The 27,410-nt window shown below is 39.2% G+C and overlaps 2 protein-coding genes and 2 pseudogenes across 2 annotated transcripts in view; 1 reads left to right on the plus strand and 3 right to left on the minus strand.

The window, feature by feature from the left end:
• Positions 1 to 27,410, minus strand: part of INTS4 (integrator complex subunit 4) — a 116,950-nt gene that overhangs the window by 19,657 nt on the left and 69,883 nt on the right. Inside the window, exons 12-18 of the mRNA XM_037523032.2 lie at positions 27,088 to 27,230; positions 20,617 to 20,732; positions 16,520 to 16,653; positions 15,092 to 15,249; positions 7,077 to 7,170; positions 5,270 to 5,350; positions 2,367 to 2,497 (exon numbers count right to left, since the gene is read on the minus strand). Coding sequence (XP_037378929.1) covers positions 2,367 to 2,497; positions 5,270 to 5,350; positions 7,077 to 7,170; positions 15,092 to 15,249; positions 16,520 to 16,653; positions 20,617 to 20,732; positions 27,088 to 27,230 — 857 coding nt within the window. The remainder of the gene's footprint in view (positions 1 to 2,366; positions 2,498 to 5,269; positions 5,351 to 7,076; positions 7,171 to 15,091; positions 15,250 to 16,519; positions 16,654 to 20,616; positions 20,733 to 27,087; positions 27,231 to 27,410) is intronic.
• LOC119255664 (40S ribosomal protein S27-like) lies at positions 9,737 to 10,065 on the plus strand. The gene has a single exon (XM_037523033.2). The coding sequence runs from the start codon at positions 9,763 to 9,765 to the stop codon at positions 10,015 to 10,017; it is 255 nt and encodes an 84-aa protein (XP_037378930.1). The 5' UTR covers positions 9,737 to 9,762; the 3' UTR covers positions 10,018 to 10,065.
• On the minus strand, positions 24,774 to 25,632 carry LOC129144626 (60S ribosomal protein L4-like; annotated as a pseudogene).
• LOC119255665 (60S ribosomal protein L4-like) lies at positions 25,876 to 26,417 on the minus strand (annotated as a pseudogene).

The following is a 27,410-nucleotide window of genomic DNA, read 5'->3' on the forward strand; positions in this document are numbered from 1 at the left end:
TATTAGAGAATGTAGTGAATTAAAAAATAAGAATTTAAAAGGAAATTGAGGTAAGAATAGTGGTGGACAAGTTGAGCTAAATAATTTTGATGAAGTATTTATAAAGGATAAATATTCTTTTTTTTTTTTTTTAAAGATTTTATTTATTTATTTATACAAGCACTGGGTACAGTCAGAAGCGCGGGAGGGTGAGAGAATTCACCAGAGCCAGAGCGGGGAACAGAACAGGCAGACAGACAAAATACACTGCTGAGGGGAGCAGCGAGCACAGCAGGAGAGGTCTGCGCGCCATGTGAGACCCTCGCCAGTGGCTGGGGATCGAACCGGCGCTGCAGAGCCTGCGGGAAGCTTCGCAGCCCAGCGCTCAACTGCTGTAGCACCAGGGGAGGCCCAGGATAAATATTCTTTTAAGAAGGTATACTTTAAGAATAGAGTCTTAAAATGAGAAATATTTAAAAATGTAGTAAGTTGAAACTAAATACCAAGTTGGATATTATGAGACAATGAAATGAAAGCTGCCTAACGCTTTCATTTTGAACTGAGGTGACCTTGATAGAGGTGATCATTAATTCTGTATTTTTATACTGACACATATAAGTTCAAGATGTTTAGTACAAATATATTTACACAACATTTATCATCCATTTAATCTGAATGTGTCAGAAGTATTTTAAGGGCTTTGCAAACAATAAGTCAATAATTCTTACTATATCTCTGAGGGAGAAGCAAGTACTAGAATCATCCCATATTAACTTAATGGGGATAAACTGAGACACAGAAATCTTAAGTAACTTGTCCAAGGTCATTAAATTATCAAATGGTGGCGTCAAGAACTGAACCCAAGCAATGAAGCACCATGGCCCTCTTAATCATGGTTTTACTGCCTTTTACTTGAATAGATTAGACTTAGGGTAAACAAATTTCAAACCTCCAGAAGAAAGACACAAAGAAAATAATTAATCCAGCAAAAATCCAGAAAGAAAATAAACAATAATGCATACAAATGGAAGATATATAATAATAAAGCATGAACAAAGACCAAACAAACATAAAAGAATCTTTACACAATGACACAGGAAGATGAAATATATTGTTGGATGAAATGAAGAGGAGGAAGAACAGCAAAGTATATTATAATATACACATTTATAATCTCCACATGTTGATCTGTATTGGGAAAAGTCTACCAAAGCTGTTTCAGAAGGGGAAGTTTACTGGGAAACCTTTTCTTAATCTGCAATATGTTTTTACAGCAGCAATATGTAAACTGAAAAACATACCTATTTTCTTTAAATAAAAAAGTCTAGATGTCATCACAAGCACCTATTTTTTTCTTAGCTGTGACTGGCATACAGCAAAGAGTAAACATTTATTAAATGGAACTATGGATATTACTAAGATCAAATCACCACCTGAGTTTTTCAGGTTTACCAAGTCACTGTCTACATATATGAAGATATAAAATAATATACAAAATGTTCTTTCTGATATAGTATTTTTCAGCAATTAGTTAAATACTCTTTTATTTCTCTCTACCACTTTAGGTTGACACAACTGCTGAAGTGAGCATCAAATGTGCCTTTGATCTAGCAATGAGTTACCTAAATACAATATTACATCAGAACTATGCCATCATTCTTAAGATGTACTTTTATTTTATGAACATCAAAAACAAAGACTTTCAAACTATATAGCACACCATCAAAATATCTGACTTCAGAAAAGGGAAATTTTTCAGAAGTACATTTTTAGAGTCAATGAACTATGGCAATTCTCATTATCAGAAAAATCCAATAGTTACCACTATACTTGGTTCTTCCTATGACCCAAATACCATGATTTTACATGTATTTTCCCATTTGTTCTTCACAGATATATCATGAGGTAGATGCTCATTCTCATTCTATAGACAGGGAAACAAGGTACAAAAAGGCTAAAAAAAAAAAAGTGTAATTAAACAGCTGGTAAGTAGAGAGGTCAGGATTTGAACATGGTGGTCTCACTGCACAGTATATTCTTTTAATTTGTCTTTACTGCCTGGATGAGAACTTGCGTACTAGTTCCTGCAGAAGAGAAAAGGTGATTCTTGGCCCCAAATTCATAAAGAAAACTATAAAGGGCTAGAGAAAAAGTCCTTGTGCCAGATGAGGTCCTGTGTTGTGTTGTAGACAACAGAGAGCCACTGCAGGGTTTTTTCAAAATTCTAATCTGATCCAAGAATACAATTTAGAATATGTGAAAAAACTGACTGATGTCACATCCCTTAGCTAGCCTTAGCTAGTCTTTCTAAGACTTATCATTAACCTTGGTGAGAAGTCTAAATGCATTTGAAAGTACTGTGCTCTTTGGTCAACAGCACACCTTACCCTCGAGTAGTTCGTGCTGTTACTATAAGTTGCAGGGCTTTGGCCTGAAGTCTCATGTGATGTATAATCACCACCTGCTTATTCTCCACACCACTGTACATGAACTCCATCTTGTAGGTCTCTTCCATGATCTAAGGAAACAGTAATTAGCAGACAGTAAATACATCATGATAGTCTTCAGAGCAGCGTAGAATTCTAAGAGGAAACTCTTAATTGAATTGTTTTTTTAATGCCTATGTTTTAATTCTGACCTGAGATTAAGTGCCGATGTTGAGAGAGATTAGTAAAATTGAGAGAAATTACTATTAAGTGTTGAGAGAAATTAATATAGCATGTCTTCTGAAAGTAGAAATTATTTTGTCAATTAAAAAATCATTTTAGTCGATAATAATATAAACATATAAAGTTTAATCGTTGATAAAATTGTGAAGCATTGCTTGTTGCTCTAAACCAATTCACTGTGCTGTGGGAACAAATGGACATACCCTATATATGGAAACCCAAATCCCAGGAAAAATGCTCAAGACTTTAGCATTAGGAGCCATTAACCACTGTTAGTCATCTGGACTGACTGTTCTACAGTATGGTTCTGTCAGAGGGAGTTTGGGGATGGAGTGTAGAAAATAATATCTATGACCTCAGTTCAGGCCCACTGCACCTTCTTACAAGCTTTTGCTCTATTCCATCCAAATCGGACACTCCCATCCAAATGATGCTTCTCTTCCCCTTCTGGGTTTGCCTTCCTTTGAAGGCTTTGTGGGTCAGAGAAATGACTGCAGGCTCCCCTACAACTAATAATAAAAGTAGCTTAATTACAAGTCACCTCAATTTCCCTCCTTGTATATAAGGAAGAAAGAGCACCAACATCATAAAATTTAAAGGATTAATTGGGGTTGCGAAGGGATTAGCACAGTGTCTGGCACACAGCAACGGTAATTCTCTTCCTCCCTTTCTTCCTAACTCTTACCACTCCCTGGTCAGGCCATGTAATGGAATTAAAAAAAAGACTCTCGGTATCAGAGGACCTGGGCTCAAGTCCTGACTTTACTATTTAATCTTGCTGAGCCTTAATTGTCTCATGTGTAAAGTGGATTTAATAGTATTCCTGTCTTTTTTTTTTTTTAAGATTTATTTATTTATTTAACAAGCACTGGGTACAGTCAGAAGTGCGGGAGGGTGAGAGAATTCACCAGAGCCAGAGGGGAGAGCAGAGCAGGTAGACTGACGAAGTACACTGCTGAGGGGAGCAGTGGGCGGCATGAGAGGTCTGTGCGCCATGTGGGACCCTAGCCCGGCGGCCGGGGATCGAACCGGCACTGCAGAGGCTGCGGGCAGCTTCACAGCCCAGCGCTCAACCACTGCGCCACCGGGGAGGCCCAGTATTCCTGTCTTATGGTGTTACTGTGACAGTGAATTAAAACCAAATTGGTATCATTAAGTATAATGAAACAATCATAATCACCATCATTAGCTCTCTAGTAGGTGATAATCATTGGGTGACATACAGATTTACTACCCAAAAGACATGACCCACAAGAGTTTACCAAATCCTAATACCTCAAAATAAAAGGAACCGTCTCAAAGTAAAAAAGAAATAAACTTAAGGTAAATAAAATTAAATATTACTTAATAAACTAATGCGAAACATAAGGACATTTTGATATTCAAAAAATGGTACAGGTTAAAAATATAAACCACCACCTCAAAATTCAGTTACATTTTCAGATGAAAGGTCATGATAACACTTAATGGATTTTAATATATCTGAATGTGATAGTATTTTATTTTATTTTTTTTATTTAAGATTTATTTATTAATACAAGAACTGGGGTACAGGCCAGATGCGCGGGAGGGTGAGAGGATTCACCAGAGAGAGAGAGCGGGGAACAGAACAGGTAGACTGACGAAACACACTGCTGAGGGGAGCAGCGGGCGCGGCAGGAGAGGTCTGCTGCACCATGTGGGATTCTCACCGGCCGGCGGGGATCGAACCGGCACTGCAGATGATAGTATTTTAGAACACAAGAGTCTTAGAAATTATCTAATTTAACTGCCGTATTGCCAAGTCATAGAACCAATCCAAGTACCTGAGAACAGACAAATGAATAGAGAATATCAATGGAATATTATACAACTGTGAAGAAAGATGAAACAGTAGCATCTGGGACAAAATGGATGGACCTCAAGGAGATTATGCTAAGTGAAATCAGTCAAAAGTGAAAGATTTTAGATGGTTTCACGCATCTGTGGAATTTAAATACCCAAGAAACAATTCATACATAAACAACAGAAGGAATAAAACTTGGACTCGGCAAAAAGAAGACAGGCGTTACCAGAGGGGATGGGGGAAAAGGGTGGAGGGGGTGACGGAGGGATGCACATGAGGTATGGGCATGGGTGATTTGGTGAAGGGAAAAAAAAAATGACAGAGAAAAAAATTTTATTTGATCTATCTAAAAATGTACAGGAAATAGAGAAAATGGAAAACTCATGGATACAATTTGAGAAAAAAAAAACAATGATATGGGAAATTTTGCAAAACAAATAGCACTTTTTTCCAAAAAGTGTTTTTTTTTTTTTTAAAAAGATAAAATGCGCTAAAAAAAATTTTAACTGCTATATTTTTACAGAAGAGGAAAAAATTCAGGGAGGCTAAGTAAGCTACAAGGTATCACCCAGCAAATTATAAGCAAAGCTGGGACTAGGGACCAGGTCCCCTAACTCCAAAACCAATGCCATATCCCCTAATTATGTTGCTTTTCATATCACTAATTTCTGTCACAAGTTAAAATTAGGGATAACACAGCAGAGGCATGGAGTAATGTGAAGGCCTCTGGCTCTGACCTGGATGAAACAATTTCTACACAGAGATGTATCTGAGGAGAAGGTCTCAATAAGCTTACCTGTTTTGCTGCTGCTGAAGCCAAATCACTCTGTTTCAAATACAAAGGGGCGGCTACATTCCAGAGTTTTTCCTGCAAGGCCTACAGAGACACATCAGGAAAGGACAGAACATAGGAGTCACAAAGACTAGCATATCACCTGTTTTGTTCTGAAAATCTACTATGATTGGATTTCCTCTTTTATGCCAAATAAGCCCTGCCTATTGTGGATAAGGAAGAAACCAATGGTTTGAGTTAAATGGACTCCTGTTCATTCAAATCCAATTCCTGATTCAAAGGTTGTAAGCCCCAGATTACAGCTTGCAAGCAGAGTGCAGGAGTCATGCAGGCTTTGCCAGAATGTCTAGGTAAGCCAGCTTTTGAAGTTTTTTGTTCTCCTTTTTCCCAGAGACACTGGATACCACCTTAAGCCATCTAGACCCTTTTTTCCTTAACAGTGGCTCTTTATATTTTTTGCCTCATGCTCCTATCCATTAAATAACTCATCACTTTACCAAAATACCCAAACTAGAAATCAAGGAGTTTTCCTAGACGGCTCCATCTCTCAGTCTCTCTATATTCACTATCCCAAAGAGCCACAGATTTTACTTTCCATCTCTCATAGCCCCCATCTTTCATCTAAACTTCTGCTTCAGGGAGTCCCTGGTGCTCAAGGGGTGAATACGCAACCTAGGAAGCTGCTCTTCCCTTGTTATCAAACACATGCCTTCCTCAGATTCTAAGTCTGGGTCCCTTACACTGCACCTCTTTCTAGAAATAATCTCTTTTCTTTTCCTCACCCTTCTTTTGCTACTGTAGAAAAGTGGATTCCTTTTAAAGGTCTTCCTATGGAGAAGACAGTAAGCTAAGGAAGAAAGAAGGAGACCAACATTGGCACTCATTTGCTGTTTCCAGACACCAGGTCAAGGGGTTTCACAAAAATTGTTACCGACCCTTACCTGTACTGAAAGGATAGAGCTATCATCAGCCCTATTTCAAAAAAGCTTAGAAAAACCATACAACTTTGCAAAGAGACATGAAGGAACTTTTTGGGATAACGGAAATATTCTATATCTCAACTATAAATATTTGACTCTCTAGCCCAAGAAGAGCTGTTTTCCTCTCAGCTCTCTTCAGTGAACACACCCACCTTTCACGTGTATACAACATAGTGGCACAGCCCTATGCTCTTGCATCTTAAAATGAGAAATAATTTCTGACCCCTCCATTCATTCTAATTTTTGTCAAAAACTACTTTTGAAGATTAACAACGGTTGGCACTAAAGCCAAGATAAGACTTACCAAAAGTAAGGATTTTCCTAAATCCCGAGCCTAAATTTATAACAAAACTCTGCTGCAGAAGCTGAAAGTTTAACTGGTTTTCAACTCAGCAAAGTAGAACAATTTTGGGGGTACCAATTTCGTAAGTATATAAACTGCTAATCTGACTACCCAGTATGAATTATGAGGAGGTTGACCCTTTTAAGAGCAATGAGATCAACCTTTGAATCATTTGACTTTGACAAACTAAAATTAGCATTAGCATTTTAAGAAAACAGTATATAAAAATTAAAATACTTAGTTATTCTAATTACACAATTATGAAAGAATTCCCCCAATTAAAAAAAATTCAAGTTCCTAGATGAGTTAAGCATTCTTTAATTAGAGGCAAATGAATTACACCACAGAGTACAAAATTTTTCCATTGCTAAGTAGCTGTCTAAGGCCATAAATTTTTCCATTTACGGCCTCAAACGCTGCTGGGTCTGTTAAAATACATGCTTAAGATTACAGAACATAATCATGAATATAACAGATCCAAACCAACCTTGATGAGAAGAAGTTGACACTGAAGGTAAGTAGCAGAGAAGTCAGCTACTCCTGCTAATTCAGATTGAAGTTCTCCAAGTCTTTGTAGATCCCTGTAGTGAATAAGCCACAAGTCAAACATAGGATAAAAATAATGACACCAATATAAAGATCATGTCAAAACATTTTATCATTTTACAATGAGGAAAAAGGTCATAAAAATTTAAATGACAGCACCCAATGCTGGTGTGGTTATAATGAAATTGGTTCACTCACACTTTGATAGCAGTTTAAGCTGATATAATTCTTTGGAAAGTAATACCGTATTATGTTACAAATAAGTCACACATATGGACAAATACTTTGATCCTTAGTTTTAATACTGAGAAGTAATTCTAAGAAATAGTCAACAGAAATGAAATATTTTATGCCTCAGGAAATTCATTTTTGTGTGGACTATTCAGTAAAATCTATTACTTAAATATTCAATGGTAAAAGAACTTATAATTCTTGTATACCTAATCAGTGTAAAAGTATAAAACCAGGATGTAAAATAGTGGTAAGATGTAAGATCTCAACTATGTAAAAACACAGCAACATAGTTTTTGGGATAGTGTCATTAGGGTGCTTTTTGGTGCCCTCTCCCAGCTATGCTTTATTTTCCAAGTGTTTATACAATGGACAAGTACTTTCTATATAATCAGAAAAAAAGTATTTTTAAGGGCCTCCCCTGGTGGCGCAGCGGTTGAGCGCTGGGCTGCGAAGCTGCCTGCAGCCTCTGCAGCGCCAGTTCGATCCCCAGCCATCAGCGAGGGTCCCACATGGCGCACAGACCTCTCCTGCCGCCCGCTGCTCCCCTGAGCAGTGTACTTCATCAGTCTGCCTGTTCTGTTCCCCGCTCTGGCCCTGGTGAATTCTCTCACCCTCCCGTGCACTGGCTGTACCCAGTGCTTGTATAAATAAATAACTAAATCATTTAAAAAAAAAAAAGTATTTTTAAGGTATCCTGGTGGACTGCTGGCTCTTATGCAGTTAGACATTCTCCACTTCTTCCTTTCTAACTAAAGTAAACCCTGAATCTGTTCAAGGGAAGGCGCCACCAACCCAGTAACAGCTAGAATCTGACTGGACTAAGCACTGGTTATGTGAACTGTCGGCCTTATCAATCCTCATGGAAGGACTTATATTCCAAGCTTGGGGCAATTCTGATGGTGTGGTGATCTGTCTGTCTCTTTCTCTCTCTCTTGATCTGTCTCTCTCATTCACACACTCTCACACACATAATCTATTTCTCACTAGATTAAACAAGAACGCTTATAGCCCTGATTACTACTGGCAGCCATAATGGAACTCTAAAAGAGGAGAGGCCTTGGAATAAAGCAAATACTGAGGATAAAGAAAACCCAGAGAGAAATAGGGTTCTTAGTTCTTAATATGAGGTACCTGACCATACCATACTTAGAAATGCCTCTTATTTCTGTTCCTATGAATAAACAGCCATTGTGAGCTAGTCTGAGGTAAGGTTTCCTGATACTTGCAAATAAAAGCATCCTAACTGGATAGAGGAATAGATAAAGTGACTGCAACCATATAAAACATATCTGCTCATGGATAAGAAAATAGAAAGTGGCACAGAAAAGTAAAAGTTATGTTGGGGGTGGGGATTAATGATGATTTAAAATGTTTTACTTTTTGAATAGGTAATTCATACCTAACTCTAATATTACATTGATAAAGTGTAGAATTTAAAACATATTAAAGGATATACAACTAAATTAATCCATCTTCCTATACCTGTGCCCTGCTAATCAGTATACCCTTCCCAGAGGCAATCACCATTGCCAATTTCTTTTGAGTTCTTCCAGAGAAAAGCTATATATGCACAAAAATTATTGTTTTTCCTTTCTTTTTTTTTGGGAGGAGAGTGTGTGTATGTGTGGCGGAGGGGATTCCTAACAATTGGAAAGCATTCATAGACAGGTACCCTGTTTTTTAATGGTTGCAACAAAATTTGTTTTGCAACATAGAAATGATAGCTGTAGGAGACCTAAAGATTTGAGTCATTAGGGAAATTAACTGTTTTAGGGCTGGCGTAACAGAACAGGTGTCATATAGCCAGAACAAAACTGTCCATCAAGCTAAGTCCCTCCCTCTAATCTCATGTGACTTTCTGCTAGCTAATGTTGCCACCCAGGGACCTTGATACCTTAAGAGAGAAGCCCAGGAAAGGGCACAGAGTGAATTTTTACCAAAGTGATTGAAGACTTTGGGGTCTATGACTTTTGCATCATTTCTTGTGAGATTTAATGGTTTGAGCTAGTCCTGGAGAATCTGCTTGTATGTGGGAATCCTGCACAATTAAAGATAAACCCCTGTACTGTTTAAACACACCTGTGAAGTGCTATTATGGGGGCCAGCTGGTCTCCCTTTCCTATCTCTGATGTCTGTCTTGTAAAGAACAGCCCTGACTAATTTTATTGCTGAAGTATTTCCTCTCCAAGATCCTGCCTTCTGTTATAATTATAGAGAGCACTGACCAGCTGACTGACTATACATTAGCAGACTGTCTCCAGGTATTAAGTTACTCAATGTTTTGAATTGCATAGAACAAGATGACAGCCAATTAGCCATGGGAAATCCAAACTACTACACAAATAAAGATGGAAACTGGCCTTTTCCGGCAGTGACGACCTCCCCACGAGAACATGCCTCTTGCAAAGGATCTCCTTCATCCCTCTCCAGAAGAGGAGAAGAGGAAACACAAGAAGAAGCGCCTGGTGCAGAGCCCCAATTCCTATTTCATGGATGTGAAATGCCCAGGATGCTATAAAATCACCACCGTCTTTAGCCATGCACAAACGGTAGTATTGTGTGTTGGCTGCTCCACTGTCCTCTGCCAGCCTACAGGAGGAAAAGCAAGGCTTACAGAAGGATGCTCCTTCAGATGGAAGCAGCACTAAAAGCACCCTGAATCAAGATGAATGAAAAACCATCCTAATAAACAAGTTTTGGATAAAAAAAAAAAAAGATGGAAACTGCTAGTCCTGGGCAAAATGCTCAATGTTCCAGGGTTTCCTCTCTGTATCTCTTTATGTTCACAATCACTAGGAAGCCTCCTCTTAGGCATCCGAAAGGCCATGGACTCTTCAATGAGATAAGAAAGGTACCAAATGCACTTCTATGTACACTGTACTGTGCTACGTGTTTCCTCACTTGAGTTTAATCATTCAGTCTGTACAATGTGAATTGCAATTAATACTGTTTCACTGAGAATGAAACTAAGATCAGAGTTGAAGTAGTCTGCCCATGGTCCCATTGGCAAAAATGGGCCTTGAACTCAGGTCTGTCTTACTCTCAAGAATTTTTTAAATTTTTTTATTGCATTTAATTAATTTATTGCTATTAAACTCCTTTCATATGTTTACGAACTACATCAAATACAGATGAGACCAATGCTGATTCAAAACCAGATACAATTAATCACATTTCTACATATGTCCTCTGGCAGAAACCCTTGGCAGGAATATACATTTTGGCATTCCTTAGTGCACATGAAGTAACATTTTAAAAATAGCCTAAGAAAACAAGTTTGTATATATTGTGACCATTTTTTAAGTTTACACAACAGGCTGAATTAGGTAATTTTAAAACTCATTGAAAGGCAGTCAAAAAGACTCATGTACATAAATTAAACATTGCTTATGACTAAACAATTTCAACCTTTTACAATCTCTAAACATCGAATATATATTTAATATCGCTTAGTGGTTTGGTAGAATGACTAAAGAATGCTAGATGAGTACAAAGTCCTGACTGCTTTTCAAAAACTATCATCAACCTTGCACTCAGATGATTAAAAATTACATTTTATTTCCACCTCTGAAGTTACTGGACTACAGACTACAAAACAAATATGATTCCTTAGATACAGTAAAAGTTGCACAGTAAATGGAAGATTTGAATAATTTAATGAGAAAGTTCCATGTTCTTTAAAATTGGTGTGCAAAAACATTCCCATAAGGAAAAAAAAATTTTATCAATTCCAAATAAATGAAGCCCCATTATAAATTCAAATGAGCTGTTTAACTTGGAAAGAACAGCTCTCTATTATGGAACACTTTAATGTGATGTGTTTTTTTGTAACGATAATGTATATTCCCAGTAACAGCACTTTAACATATCAACATAGAAAATACTAACTATGAAATTAGTTTATTATTCAAAAGGGTACACAACTGGCTACAGTGTTCCTTAAAAGATGATATCCTCTTACCACCAATGAATTAACATAATTATATTTCTTTTTTTTTTTATAATTTTTTTTTAATATTTTTTTTAAGATTTATTTATTTATTTGTTTGTTTGTTTCTTTATACAAGCAAGGGATACAGTCAGAAGCGCGGGAGGGTGAGAGAATTCACCAGAGCCAGAGCGGGGAGCAGAGCAGGCAGAAGGACCGAAGTACACTGCTGAGGGGAGCAGCGGGCGGCAGGAGAGGTCCGCGCGCCTCTTTTTTTTTTTTTTTTTTTTTTAAAGTGAACGAAGGATAGCAGAAATGCATCCTTCGTTCACTTTTATTTATTTATTTATTATAGAGGCATGTTTTATTTATTTGTTTGTTTGTTTGTTTATTTTGCTTATACAAGCACTGGGTACAGTCAGAAGCGCAGGAGGATGAGAGAATTCACCAGAGCCAGAGCGGGGAGCAGAGCAGGCAGAAGGACCGAAGTACACTGCTGAGGGGAGCAGCGGGCGGCAGGAGAGGTCTGCGCTCCATGTGGGACCCTCCTCCGGTGGCCTGGAAGCAGCCGGGGATCGAACCGGCGCCGCAGAGGCCGCGGGCAGCTTCACAACCCAGCGCTCAACCGCTGCGCCACCGGGGAGGCCCTAACATAATTATATTTCTAAAGTTTGGGTTGAATTTACTTAAATTCAGCAGCATATCCATTGTATCAAATAAGTAACAAATGGATTTATATCTTAAAAAAATAAATGCCCAATAATTTTATATAAATAAGTATTCTCAAAATGCTCTCCACATATTTTAATAATCTTTAAGCAGTCCTCTGCATTACACAATATCCTCAATTTACAGATGAGGAAGTTGAGGTCCAAGATTATGGACTTAGGAAGCGATAAAACTAAAACCTGAATCAAGTCCTTTGGTTTCAAAATGTTATTTATATTACATATTTTACATCATAGAAACTGTTAAGCAGAAAAAGCAAGGGACCAAATGGGAAGACTAGGAAAGCTAATGTTCTAGTCTAGGACTTTGCTGTTCATAGTCCTTGATTTTCCTCTTCCTTTACCACCTGAGGTCAATGCATAGGCCAATCCAGGAAAGGTTAGATGCTTCCTTCTACTCTCCTAGAAAACCCAGTACTTACTACACTGGAGTGTGGAAAGCATATCCTTGCATTTCTTGTTTACCTAAGTACTTCCAAACTAGGCTGTAAGATCCCTCACAGCAGATTATCTTATGTGCTATTGTCAAGCACAATGCTGGGCATCTGATGGATACTCAAAAAACATGTAACAAATGAGTCAAACCCAGATTCCTCTCCAGGTTTGTTATCTCACTCATGGTAATTATGGAGTGATTTCCATAGGTTTTCAAATTCCGTGAGAGAACATACACTAAGAAGACTGAGTATGTAGTGTATAACAGGCACCTGATAGACAGAAGCACTTGCTATGATCAAGGATAAGAGTCTTACCAAAAAAAAAAAAAAAAAAAAAATTAGATTGCTATGCCTGGAAGTGAGGTATGACCAGAAGAAAATGCCATCTATAAAAATCTTAAATGTGTCCAGGAGCCATCATAACTAGCGTGTTACACAAATATTTACTGAGCTCCACTCATGGTACAGTGGCAAAGACAAAGTAGTTATATCAAGTTCCAGAAACAAAAAATCATGTCCTAGAACCCTCACTGAACCACAGCAAACTTTGTACAGGCAAGAATTTGGTTAAATGGTTGCACAGACTCAACTAAAGGTAATGCGTATGACGAAGAAGTTTGTTTTATACTAGTAAAAACAGGTAAATGGTCCCAGCCCTAATCAGAATATCTTCTGTATGAAACACTAACATTTCACTTTCAACAACTATGGAAAACATAAGTTCTGAAAACCTTAGGGGTCATACGATCTAATGCCCACTTGGACTCAAGAACCCCTTCACTGCTACATATAACACAGCATCAGTCTTAGAGTCAGACAAAGCTAGATTATGATTCCAATTGTGCTACCTCCTAGCAAGTTTTTACTGCCCCAAATTTCCACCTGTAACAGGTTAACAGCCTCTAACTACAGTAATGTTTGTAAAACATAGTAGCCATCAATAACTATGCGCCATCTGTTTTCCTTTCCAGATCTTTCACCATCCTGGCCACACTCCTCAGAAGTCACTTAAGTTAGAATCATGATGCCCAGGACTGACCACAGTGGTTGATCCACCAAAGCCCAGAGGACTGTCACCTTATAAAACAAAGATCATGAAGGCGACTCAAACCAACAGTGTTACTGAGCACCTACTAGTAGCCAGCATTGTCACTGGTGACCAATTGGTTTGCTTTTGTGCATTTTCTACTTGTTTTAGTGTCAACAAGATCAAACTGTCAAGGACAAAACCTAGATGTTTATTTAAGGACAGCCAAGTCAGGAAGTGTCTTATTTTCCTGGCAAAGTGCCAACAATTTCAGATACTGGCCTCCAAAACAAAACACTTTGGGAAGGGAGCAGAAAAGAAAATGTACTTGAGGCATCACTTCAGGGTCAGCAAATTATTTCTGCTAAAGGGTCAAGTTAGCAAATATTTTAAGCTTTGCAGCACAAAGGATCTCAGTGGCACCTATTCCACTGTCTCACTGAGTCACTAAAACAATCATAGATAAAAGTTAAATGAGTGAATGAAGCTGTTTCAGTTAAACCTTATTTATGAAATAAGATAATGCTTTTTTTTTTTTTTTTTTTTTTTTAAGATTTATTTTTATTTATTTATACAAGCACTGGGTACAGTCAGAAGCGCGGGAGGGTGAGAGAATTCACCAGAGCCAGAGCGGGGAGCAGAGCAGGCAGAAGGACCGAAGTACACTGCTGAGGGGAGCAGCGGGCGGCAGGAGAGGTCTGCGCGCCATGTGGGACCCTCCTCTGGTGGCCGGGGAGCAGCCGGGGATCGAACCGGCGCTGCAGAGGCCGCGGGCAGCTTCGCAATCCAGCGCTCAACCGCTGCGCCACCGGGAGGCCCAAGATAATGCTTTTTTACAAAAGATAATGCTTTTGCTAAAGACAAACAGACTTCAATTCTTTTACTATCATGCAGGTCATCTCAATAAAACCTGACAGGGTGGTTTGCTAGTTAACATTCTCTCTTTCTTCCAGAGTAGTAGAGTTATCAAATGTTAGCTAAGCACTGAGCACCCAGAATAAAGATTACCTACATCTCCTAGTTCCCTGCAGCTGGATAGAGCCATGTGATATGAGTTCTAGTCAATGGGATATAAATTAAATTAAAATACATAACTTTTGGTAAGTATCTTTACAAGGGTGTAGAAATGATCTCCTGCTGTTTCCTTTCTCCTACAGGCTAGAATACAGCAGAGATAGTTAAAGAGTTTCCATCTTTAGGCAGAGGCCTCTTGATGCAGAAGATAGAGAAATAAGAAAGAATGAGCCTAAGCCCCTGATAATCTTCTTGGTTCTGTCCTGCCCGCAAGAGAGAATTAATCTTTCCTTCTGTTTAAGCCATGGTTACTCTGCATTTTCCGTGACTTATTCTAACTAAAATACAAGGAAAGAAAAATAAAAACAGCTTTTTGTAACTTTCTAGTTTTGTACTAATCATTAATCTGGCAATGAACACAAAGAGCTTTTCTTTGTAATAAGCTGAAACCATAACCTAAGACAAATATTAAAATTTTGATCATAAAACCAGGTGTCCCAAAAACTAGTCGACCAACACCGGAAATCCACAGAGCAAGCAGAGTACAGCAACAATGTTAACTTCGAAGGAAAGAGATCATCACCTCACCTAATGGTGAATTCCAGCAGTTCCTGAGTCCCCTGAGGGTCCAGATGCTGAAGACTGTACACCCTTTCAAGGCTCTGCTGCAGGAACTGATGGGAAGGATCCTCTTGAGGGGCGATGTTGGGGGCAACGGCTGATGACGCTAGCTTTCTACCTGGTAACTGAGCAAACACAGCGGATGGCGTTGCCATCAAATTTTGTGACCCGAGTTTTGGAAACACCAAAAACCAGAAAAAAAATGTGAGCCAGACCAAGAAAAGAGAAAAAAGGTCAGGTGATGATGTAAATAAACTTTGTCTCCTACCCCAATGTCACTGAGAGGGGAAGGGGGAGAAAAAGGGAATATGATTGAGAATAAACACCCAATACAACCACAAGCTGCAAGGAGAAAAAGAAAAGATAATGGTATATTATTTTCTATTGGTAAATTAAACAAATGGGCTAATAGTAGAAATAAGACTAAGAATAAACTGTTTTCACATTCATTTTTAAACTTCAATTTTTTTCCCCCAAAGATTTATTTTATTTATGCATCCAATAACTGGGGTGTAGGCCAGAGGTGCGGAGTTGGGGGATGAGAGAATTCACCACAGAGTGGGGAACAGAACAGGTGGACTGACTGAAATACACTGCTGAGGGGAGCAGTGGGCTAGTCAAGAGAGGTCTGCTGCACCATGTGGTAGCTCCCTGGCCAGGGATTTAACTCATCATGCTGCAGTGGCTGCCAAAAGCTTCATCGTGCTGAGACTTAACCCCTTGTGTCACCAGGGAGGCCCCTAAACTTTGATTTTTTACTTCATATGAGTGAATACTTCTTCCCAAACAAATTTAAATAGCATGCTTTAAAAATATTTTATATGATGATAATTATAATTCTTGTTCTTGGGTTGAAAGTGATTACATTTTAAGAAAGCAATGGGGGAGGACAGAAAAGAGGATTTTGCTTTTAATTTTGTATCTTCTATATGGGTTAAGTTTTCTAGCCATAATTTGTGTGTGTGTATATATCATTCTAAATAAAATAATTTAGAGTTACTATGCAGGAATGTGTTAATACAAATTAAGAGCTGAGAAAAGTGCTTACACATAGTTAGCACTCAATAAATGTTATTATCATCATAGTTCATTTTTAAATAATTTTCTTTCTATATCACTACTTTTTAAAAATAATGGCTTATTATTAAAAATAAACTTGAGAATCAACATAACATAATCAATGAATCTTATTTTTCTTTTTAGTGAATCTTCCTAAAAGGTAAAGGATACAGAAGCAAAATTACAAAACAATAGGAGAAATCCCAAGAGGGAAAGAGAATGAATGCATATGTTTTCAGAGAATACAAAGTGTGCTTCTGCAGTTTAACAACCACAAAGTACCAAAATTTTTTTTAAAAAACCCAAAAGCAAAGACAAAAGATATTTTCAACATACCCTCAAGGCAGGAACAAGATGAGAGAGGCTGTCTCGGAGGTAAGCGTAGTGCCTGAAGGTATGATCCGAGAACAACGCTGGCATGGTTGGACAGGCTTTGGCAGCATTGAAAATAAGAACCAAAACTGCAATGTCTGATAGACGAATGAGTTAAGTGAACTTGGAGATTTAAAAGTGAGTTTTGGCCAGAATCTGGTGCCCCTACTTCCCACTCTCAAGTTCTCCATTAAGTGACTACAATTTTCTAAAAATAAAAGAAATGCAAATTCAAAAAAAAGCTGTATTACCCCATTTCAGATTACCAAAATTACCCCTTCAAATGCCAAAGATTTTTAAAGATAATGCCTAGTACAACTGAGAATACCAACAAAGAGAATTTGTTCTATTTGTTACTTCCTACTAAAGTAGGCAGAGGCACACCTCTGAGTGTAGGTTTGGTTCCAGAACACTACAATTATTTATATCAGTAAATAATCAGAAGCAACTTAAAGTCTAAAGCCAGAGAATGATTCTACAATTTGTGTTCAATGTACTTCGTATAGGTGTGATCCCATGCCTCTGAACCACATATAGTAACGAATGTAATTGTTAGGGGGAAAAGGATGTCCTAAAGCTAATTCCATACAGGCTTTGTGGACTCCACCCCCACTCCAGACCAAAGTCAAAAGACATTGGGAGAGACAAATCCCATCACCACCAAAGGGAAGGTTGCTGGAACCTGAGGGTGGGGTTAAGCAGCCAGGTTTGGTCCCTCTTTGGCTCTCCGCCAGCTCGCAGGGCTTGGCCAGCTCTCGTAGTGCGGATTTCCAGGTTTCCAGGTCGGCGGATCGGGTAGGATGCATTAAAGACTTTATTTCCCTATCTTCTCCTGAGTTGTACATTTCCTCATTTCCCTTTCCCTTGTAAATAAACCTTTTATTAACCTTTTTGTGTGTGCCCGTAGTGGAGTATAAATAAGTCCCTTTTAAGCGCGGGTGAGGACCCATGGCCAGGCAACCTATTTTTATATCGGGGCTGCTCCGTAACATTACCTCAATAAGAAAATATATTTAAAAGGAATTACTCTAACAGGACGGTCCCCATGGAAAAGGGAGGCTCCAGGTTCCTTGACCCACCTGAGGAAGGGTGGAGCTAAGCAGGGAGATGAAGCTGGGGAGGACGTGGAGAAGGAAGAAGCATGAAGAGCAAGAAGACGTGGAGGAGGCACACGGAGCTGAGACAATTGGAAAAGCTGTACTTACAGTACTCTATTAGCATTTGTCAGAAAAGAGCAGACTCTAAAATATTAGAGGGTATGATAGCAGCTATTATCAAATATTTGTTGATGAAACAAACTACATTAAAAAATGAAATTACAGTAAAATCCCAACACCAAAAATTCTTAAAAGGGAGCAGAAATACACCAAAATACTAACAATTTGGCTAGTAGGAGTTTAGGTTTTGAATATAGGTTCTTTTTTCCAATTCTTTAGCTTTTCTTTCTATGTATATTTATCTTCTAACAGAGGGGAAGTCAGAAATTTACAATAAAAGATAATAATAAAAGATACCTTCTGTGTGTGTCCCTATGGCAAAGCCTGCTATGAGTGTTTACCCAATATCCATTCTTCCCTTTCACTTTACTAATATGATTACTATTTTATACCAAAGATCCTCTAATTTCCTGCCTAGAACCTAGTCTTAATGATTAGAATTTTAGCAACAATCTTAACTGAAATAGGAGAACAAAAATACAAAATGAACCTGATCACCAAGAATGTTCAGCTGCTAGAGCAGCATCACAATTTGCTAAAGGGGGCAATCTCTGTTACTCACAGGCAAACATAATTCCTAAATAACGCAATCCTCCGATGACCCAGAAAAGTATTTACCATAATAGCTTCAAAAATGTTTTAATGTGTTGGTTGTTTTTATTTTTAATATGAAACGGTCTTCAGATTCAGAACCTTTCAATATGCCAGGTGAGATTTGTAATAAACTCTCTGATGAACTAAATTTCAAACAGCCATAGATGTTAGGTCGGGGGTACACTTTTCTAAAGGGTAAACATAAATTCAGGCATTAGTTAGCACATCATGAAGTAGATCTTCACAAAATTCACCAAATGCACTGACACTGACAGAGAAAGTAAACAGTCTGGCAAGAAGGTGGCAGAGTGAAGATGCCAGGTTCTTCCATACATCCACAACTAAACTGTAGAAGAACGAAGTCAACCATTCCTTAAAGACAAAAGAACTATAGTACAGACCAAGAGCAGTGCTCTGGCAGAAAGGGATAGGAAAATCTTTTTTTTTTTTTTTTTAAAGATTTATTTGTTTATGCATACAAGAGCTGGGGTACAGACCAGAGGTGTGGAGGGTGAGAAGATTCACCAGAGACAGAGTGGGGAGCAGAACAGGGGGGGTCTACTGAAATACACTGCTGAGGGGAGCAGCATGTGAGACAGGAGAGGTCTGCTGAGCCATGTTTGTTAGATCCCTGGCTGGAGATCGAACTCGTGCTGCAGTGGCTGGTGATAGCTTGATAGCGAGAGACTTTAACCCCTGTGCCACCAGGGAGGCCTGGATAGGAAAATCTTTAACTGAGCTGTGTTTACAGCAATACCAGGGAAGTAGACACTTGAGATAGAGGAGGGACAGGCAGCTGCTGCACAGAGTGCCTCTACAGTTGTTGACTCTAGGGCATAAAACCACATTGGGGACTTTGGAGACCCAGTACTGCATTGGAGAAGGGGTGCACAGAATTGGCATTCAGGACAGAGGGTGCACTACTGGAGAACTGTAAGCGTATTGGAGCAGAACGATGATTACTGGTTTGTGTCTGAAGATCCCAAAATAGAACAGTTGGAGCCCAAAGTGGTAGGGAGAATCAGGTCTTATCAATTTGGCTTCACCTTAAAAAACTGAAAAAAATCAATATACAGTACAATCCAGCAATCCCTCTTTTGGGCATCTATCCAAAGAATGTGAAACTATGAACACAGAAAAACTACATGTCATACAATGTTTACTGTAACACTTTTTACAATAGCTAAGACTTGGAAGCAGTCTGAATGCCCATCAACTGACAACTGGATCAAGAAAATGTGGCATATCCACTCTATGGAATATGGAATATTCAGCCATAAGAAAGATGAAATGCAGCCATTTACAGCAAAATGGAGAGAATCGGAGGGAAATCTGTATAATAAAGCAAGTCAAAATAAAAACAAATACTGGACATTCACATAAGGAACAATTTGACAAAGTACAATACTTATAAAAACTAGCAGACATTAATAAATGTTATGAGGGCACTGAGGTTATGAAGGGGAGGGAGAAAGAAACAAGAGGATAGAAGGACTGGTGGGGGAGGGGGAAGAATCCCCCCCCCCCCAAAAAGAGTAAACAAACACAATTAAGATTGAAAAATGGTTCTTTTACAACAGCCAGCTATTTTGGCTGATTCCTGAAATCTCCAAGGATCTGCCATGGAGATAAAAAGAATTGTAGGAAAATGTGGGTGCACCATTGTAAATGAATCCCCATTACCAAAAAGGAATCCAGCAGCATGGTATGCTGAACATGACTAACACAAACCCACCAGACTCGTATCAGAACCAGAATTATGCGGCCTAACTCAGTCCATATCCTTCAGACTGCAGATCAAATGAAGCACAGAGTAAGACATAGGTGAATGTGCACAGACTTTAAAACCAGAAATGTCTGGCTCTGATTTCTGGAGTTGTTGCCTTGGAGTTATTTAACCTCTGAGCTTCAGTCTTCTCATCTGTAAACCAGAAACAATGCTTCCTTACAGTGTTGTGTGGAAGAACAGTGATAAAATATATAAAGCATTCTTAAAGAGTATGTGGGAATATAGTAGGTATTCAGTAAATGGTAAAAATAAAAAACTGGCAGTATTAAGTGGCAAAGTTGAATTATTGTGAAAACAAGAATGAAAGCTGAGAGTAATAACCATCAGGCCCCCTTAGGATATACTCTTACTTAAAATAAATGAAAAAATAAAAATGAAACAAAACTCTCAGACAAAGCTACAGTGAAGAGATGCCAAAATCCCATTCTGTCAACAGCGTCTATCTTAAGCACAAAAGATACAGGCTGGATCATCCATGTCTGGTTCAGCTGTGTCAAAAAATGGATGAGTGCTCAGGAGCTCTGGAACCAGGGGAAGCACCAGAGTTGGATGCCGACTTCCCAGAAACTTCAAACATCTGAAACACACAAAATGAGAACTCGCTTCAGTAAGTTAATAAATATTTTAAAAGTACAGGAAATTGGAATTGAAAAACCTGATTCAAAATAGGATATTCTAAACTTTTGCTGATTATATGACTTCAGAGAAGTCATGTAATTATCCTGAAACTCAGCTAATTCATGTAAAATTGGTTATTACGAAGATAAAAGAGCTGGCTCGTGGCATACATTACTGATCATTTAACCAAGAGTCATTTCCCCATTTACTTTGCCAAGAGAACCTTGTTTTACTCAGATATCAGGCAAGCAGCAGAGTGATCAGAGAAAGTAGGTCTAATCCAAAGGGCTGAGCCACAATTGGTGTAAAGCCATCACGGCAATCTCAACCTTTTTTCCAGTGACTGCTTTGCAGGTAAGCAAGTATCCCTGTGCCGGTCCATGAAGGAAGTCCACTCAGATGCCTCTCAGAAATTTTTTTTTTTTTAATTTTCAACTTTATTAATATTTTTTATATAATTTTTTTTTAATTTTTATATTCCCCATACAATTGTGACCCCCCTTATTTTGACCCCAATCCCTCCCCTCCCCAACCCCCACCCCCCATAGAGTGTCTCTGGTTCATAGTTGTTTGTTGATTTTGATTTTTACTTTCTTATAGTTTTCCTGGTCCCTTATTTAAATTTTCTAGATTCCTGCTATGAGTGAGACCATCTGGTATTTTTCTTTTTCTTTCTGGCTTATTTCGCTGATCATGATCCCTTCCAGCTCCATCCATGTTGCTGCAAATTGCATGTGCTTATCTTTTTTGAATGCTGAGTAATATTCCATGGTGTATATGTACCACATCTTCTTGATCCAGTCATCTATTTTTGGGCATTTGGGTTGTTTCCAAAGCTTAGCTATTGTAAATAGTGCTGCTATAAACATAGGGGTGCAGGTGCTCTTTGGAATTGATGTTTCTGTGTCTTTTGGGTAAATATCTAGGAGTGGAATTGCTGGATCATATGGAAGCTCTATGTTTAGTAGGTCAAGAAATCTCCACACAGCTCTCCATAGTGGTTGGACAGTTTGCACTCCCACCAACAGGGCAGGAGAGTTCCTTTTTCTCCACAACCTCGCCAACATTTGTTGTTGCTAGTTTTTTTAATATGTGCCATTCTCACTGGTGTAAGATGGTATCTCATGGTAGGAATTTTTTTTTAACCAAATAAAAAGATAAATGCAGCAGAGGTAATGCCCTTTTCTTTGTGTCTTAAGATACTGTCTTAGGAGGAAACCATCCTGCAAGTGCGAAGACAAAACCAAGAGAACTGCGGAGAAATTCACCAGAATCCTCACCCTATTAAACTTAACTGTTGGACCAAACCTGAAACCAACTTTCTATTTCCTGTGAGGCCAAAAAAAAAAAAAGGGGGCCTCCCCGGTGGCGCAGTGGTTGAGCGCTGGGTTGCGAAGCTGCCTGTAGCCTCTGCAGTGCCGGTTCAATCCCCGGCTGCTCCCCGGCCACCAGAGGAGGGTCCCACATGGCGCGCAGACCTCTCCTGCCGCCCGCTGCTCCCCTCAGCAGTGTACTTCGGTCCTTCTGCCTGCTCTGCTCCCTGCTCTGGCTCTGGTGAATTCTCTCACCCTCCCGCGCTTCTGCCTGTATCAGTGCTTGTATAAATAAATAAATAAATAAATAAATAAATAAATATAAACCTTAAAAAAAAAATTAAAAAAAAAAAAAAAAAAAAAGGAGGGGGGGGGGGGGGTGTGACGACACGACGACACGGACCTTGCTTAAACCACTTTTAATCAGATTTTCTGTTATTTGTAGGCAAAAGCATTCTGATAGCCTGGGTGAAGTTTTGAAATCTGAGACCCCCTGTTCTGAATACAGAAAACTGTGTGGCACTGGGCAGATAAGCTTCTCATCTACAAAACAGGATTTAAAACCATTACCTCATGGGCCTCCCCTGGTGGCGCAGCGGTTGAGCGCTGGGCTGCGAAGCTGCCCACAGCCTCTGAAGCGCCAGTTCAATCCCTGGCCGTCGGCAAGGGTCCCACATGGCGCAGGCCTCTCCTGCTGCAGCCCGCTGCTCCCCTCAGCAGTGTATTCCGTCAGTCTGCCTGTTCTACTCCCCGCTCTGGCTCTGGTGAATTCTCTCACCCTCCTGCGCTTCTGACTGTACCCAGTGCTTCTATAAATAAATAAATGAATCTTTCAAAAAAAAAGGCCTGTCCTAAAGAGCATGTGGACATGTTCTTAAAAAAAAAAAACAAAAAACCATTACCTCATATAGTTGCTATAAAGATTAAATGAAATAATGAATGAAAAGTACTTAGTGAGGTGTCTGTCAAATAGTAAGAACTCAGTTACTTCTTAGTTAACTATTATTAATTGTTATTAGTTAATTATTATGACTACACAAGGCCCATTATGGGTTATAAAGAAATATACAAGAGCTGGTAATCATGCATTTTTATTATTTTTTATTTGCTAAGTTATGGTTAAGGTTTGCTGAATTAAAAATAAATATAAACCTTAATTTCTGTTCTCACTGAATTTATAATTCAGGTTGGTTAAGATGACTAATATTTGAAGATAATTAACTATCATGGGTGATATCTACTTTCTACCTGTTGAAGTGAGCACTATGATCAGAGAAAGTTTCACAAACGAGATGCAAGTTCAACAGGGACTGGAGAATACGTAGAATGGCAAAAAAGAGGGAAAAAAATGCTATGAACAAATTCACAAATACATGGGACATAAAAAGGATCACACTGATATACTTGAGCTTATTAGGAAAGTACAGTTTTCCCCAGTCCTGTTTATTTTCCATGTGGAGAGAACTTAATTCACTCATTTTCTGACCTCTCTCTGCCCTTGAACTCACTGTGCCTCAGAGACCATTGTAAAGGCTGAGGTTTGGCTTGCAGGTGTTACTTTATCTCTCAGTCTATTTGGGTCTCAGGTGGGGTACACTAATGCTATTAACTGGGTCCTGTATCCCTCTGGGCCTCCTAAAGCTAGACTTCAACTCTGACTTGGAATATTATTTACTAGCTTAGCTACCTCTACAGCTGAAAACACCCTCCTTTTTTTCCTTCCTACTATTTGAGGTCTAGGTCTCTAAGATGAATGCATTTTTTTTTTTTTTTTTTTTTTATAGAGGCATGCTTTATTTGTTTGCTGGTTGGTTTGTTTGTTTTGTTTATACATGCACTGGGTACAGTCAGAAGCGCGGGAGGGTGAGAGAATCCACCAGAGCCAGAGCGGGGAGCAGAGCAGGCAGAAGGACCGAAGTACACTGCTGAGGGGAGCAGCGGGCGGCAGGAGAGGTCTGCGCGCCATGTGGGACCCTCCTCCGGTGGCCGGGGAGCAGCCGGGGATCGAACCGGCGCCGCAGAGGCCGCGCGCAGCTTCGCAACCCAGCGCTCAACCGCTGCGCCACCGGGGAGGCCCGATGAATGCATTTTTAAATCTCCAAGCACCTAACAGTAACTGGGTTGTAACAAGTACTCAATCAGCATCTGTTAAACAAACAGAACCAACTACCTCCTTCTTCAGAGCTTTCATTTATACATCTATGTTTAGCAACACTTTCAAAAGTTACCACTGTGACTCCTTCATTCTTTTAGCACTTTCTATTTGATATTTCTAAATAAATCTACCATTCATGGGGGATGGAAAAAATCATGAGGTAATTAGAATGATGACTTCAAAATCTTTTGGAGCACTGAAAGTACTCCACAGCCACCCAATAAACACTGTCTTATATAATATGCTGGGTGAACCAAAGAGCCACAAATCTTATTTTAAGGCTAAAGCAATCTTCTGCAAAACACTCCCTAACAATCCTTTCATGGAGCAGAACAAATCATTCTTCTACGTCTCAGAGAACTACCATTACTGAGACAGGTGTTTATCCTCACTACAACCCACACCCCAAATGACTGGGTGCTCCCTGAAGACAAGCAACAGATGAACACTGATTTTGAGGTGAACTGACTGGACAAACGGCAAAACTTTAGAAACCTAGGTATCAAAAATGTTATTTACAGTGAGACTCCCTGATATTTTGGGGTTTTATTTCTATTTACTTTTTTTGCCTCTTTCATCAGGTCTTTATTCAAATTGGCTATCCAAAATGATCTGCCCTTTATAGAATAAACAAATTCAAGATTACGCAGCAAGCTGCTTCTTGGTGGTTTATCTTTTCTTAGGGCTTCTTTTCAGCTGCTGGTTCCCTGGTAGTTGCAGCGTTTTTTCCCACCAAAGGCTATTGTGGTTTCCTCACACCAATAACCTTCCTTCTTTTGTCCCCACCACAGGCTCCTTGTCTGGAACCCCAGTCTCATCTGATTTGGCTTCTAGTGCTGCTGCTATAATCATTCACCCGGAGTTTGTGATTCTAAGCATGATGAAGAATGGTATTCTGGCACATGGTCTGTGCATATAGACATACTGTCAACAAGATTCTCAGGTCCTTCAGTGGCTGCTTCTTCAGGACTCTGCAATGAATCTTCTTGTGTGGTGCTCAGAAGGCTCTTTGGATCGCTGGACTTTTCAAAATTCTGCTAAGAACTGTACTGAGCATTTTGAAGGAGGTAGTTTTCCATCAAATGCCATACAGATCATGTAATTTTCAGAAAACACTTTCAGTCCAAATGCAGAAACACCCCACATGCTACCGGGAGCAAGTTTCAGAATATTCAGTTTGCTTACATTAAGCAAAGTAATTCCAGGGATGTTGTTGTAGGCCCGATACCATTGTCTTCATAATAGATGACACAAGGTCCCCTGAGATGCATATGATGACAGTTTCTCATTTTGCCCTGGCCAGCTCTCATCCACTGAGAGGCACAGACCTTTTGAATATCATTCCGGGCTCTAATTTGGTTGTGTGTTTTTTTTTTCATATTAGCTTTTGAGGACACTTTTTTCTTTTTTTTTTTGGCTTAGAAGAACTAAGCCAAGAACTAAGCCACAGGGGTATAGGCCAGAGGTACAGGGAATGAGAGGATTCACCAGAGACAGAGTGGGGAGCAAAATAGGGGGATTTACTGAAATGCACTTCCCAGGGGAGCTGTGGGTGAGACAGGTCTGCTGCACCATGTGGATTAGCTCCCTGGCCAGGGATCAAACTCCAGCTATAGTGGTGATAGCACTGAGACTTAACCCCTAGGCAACCAGGGAAGCCCCAATGCCTGAAGTTTGCTAAGAAGCAAAAGAGCGTCCTTGTTTTCCAGTACCTTCAACTTTATCTTTAACCACCAATGGGAGTTCAGTAACTTCCTTAACCTTTAGACATGGCCAGCACTATTAAAGCTGAGGCAGCCAGAGCAGAGCAGATGGCATATCACTTCTGTGTTGTGTTCACTCTGTGGTACCAATGGTGCCAGGTTTTGGTTGGTACATGAATGCAATCCCCACGATACATATACACATATTTCCAAAAGTACCCTGGCCAGAATGCTGTGTTCCACTCTGGGAATTCGAGATGCAGCTCTGCCAGTATTCTAACTCAGTATTAGTTTGATGACTTTCTAGCTCACTGACAGATTGCGCTGTCTGTTATTTTTGCGCAAGTTACTACGTACAAGGTTGACAACACAGGGTCAAATGGGAGCCTTGAACACAGCAGGCAAACTGACATTTTTGCCAGATGACTCCCCTTTTCAGAGTATACAGATATCAGTAGACAAGCACATGGCATGGTGGGGAGAGGAGAAGACCAGACTCCACTTTCAGTTTTTAAAATATCTCCTTAGTACATAATTAACCCACAGTTTTTCTATTTTTAGTAACTAACAAATTTTTCTGAAAATCAATAAACTATGTTGGAGTGATCTCATCACACAAGCTCATTTAAGTCTGTGGAGCGCATTTTAAATGTATGCAATTGGTGAGTCATGAAATACAGTGTTAACAGTCTTAGCCCAGTCAGTAAAGTTAAAGGAGGAAATGAGGAAGGGAAATGGTTGTGAATTTCCATCTGGAGACCAAGTGGCAGACCTACTTCAAATCTCTACAGCGATGGTTATGATCCAGTATAAGAGGCTAAACAGACAGTGGAGTGAGTAGCACTATGTAGGAGAAAATGGACTCTTCTCTGTATCTAACACTTAACACAGGGCTTGGCACATAGTGAGTAAACAATAGGCATATAATATTTGCTAGGTGTATGAATAAATAAAGGAATAACCTAAAATGTGATACTCAATTTAAAAATCAGACTCCTGAGAGTTTGGTTGAGTCAGGTTTCTAAATAGAAGACAAACTGAGGGCTATTTCTTCAATCTATGATAAATCCACTAAATAATGTCAACACTGTACATTTACCGTATTATTGGACTCAGTGAGCAAATGAACAAAAAATTCCTTACTTCCATATGGAGTCTCTATCAGTAGGGTACTTGTTTAAATTTTTTAGCAGCTCCACCAGTGCAAGATGAATCCCTTCTTTGGTTGAAACATTAGTACAGCATAAGAGTTCGTGAAGAGCCTCTCTTATATCTCTGGATGAATCCTTAAAAAAAAAAAAAGAAATAAAAAGGTAATGACAATAGCAGTCACTGCTGATTAGCTATTATGGGAGTGGATAAGTTCCAAGAGGAATACAGGGTAAAGAGTCCCTCCATTTTGGAAGCAGGAAGTGCTTTAGTAGGAGATCGGATCTCCATAGCATTTTTCTAAGTTAGGTTTACTG

This window comes from Talpa occidentalis, unplaced genomic scaffold, assembly GCF_014898055.3.
Source record: "Talpa occidentalis isolate TD23 unplaced genomic scaffold, MPIMG_talOcc4v2.1 talOcc4.3, whole genome shotgun sequence".
NCBI lineage: Eukaryota > Metazoa > Chordata > Mammalia > Eulipotyphla > Talpidae > Talpa > Talpa occidentalis.

Excerpts from the sequence above, each read along its gene's own strand:
- LOC119255664 (XM_037523033.2), top strand. The coding sequence starts at position 9,763 with ATGCCTCTTGCAAAGGATCTCCTTCATCCCTCTCCAGAAGAGGAGAAG.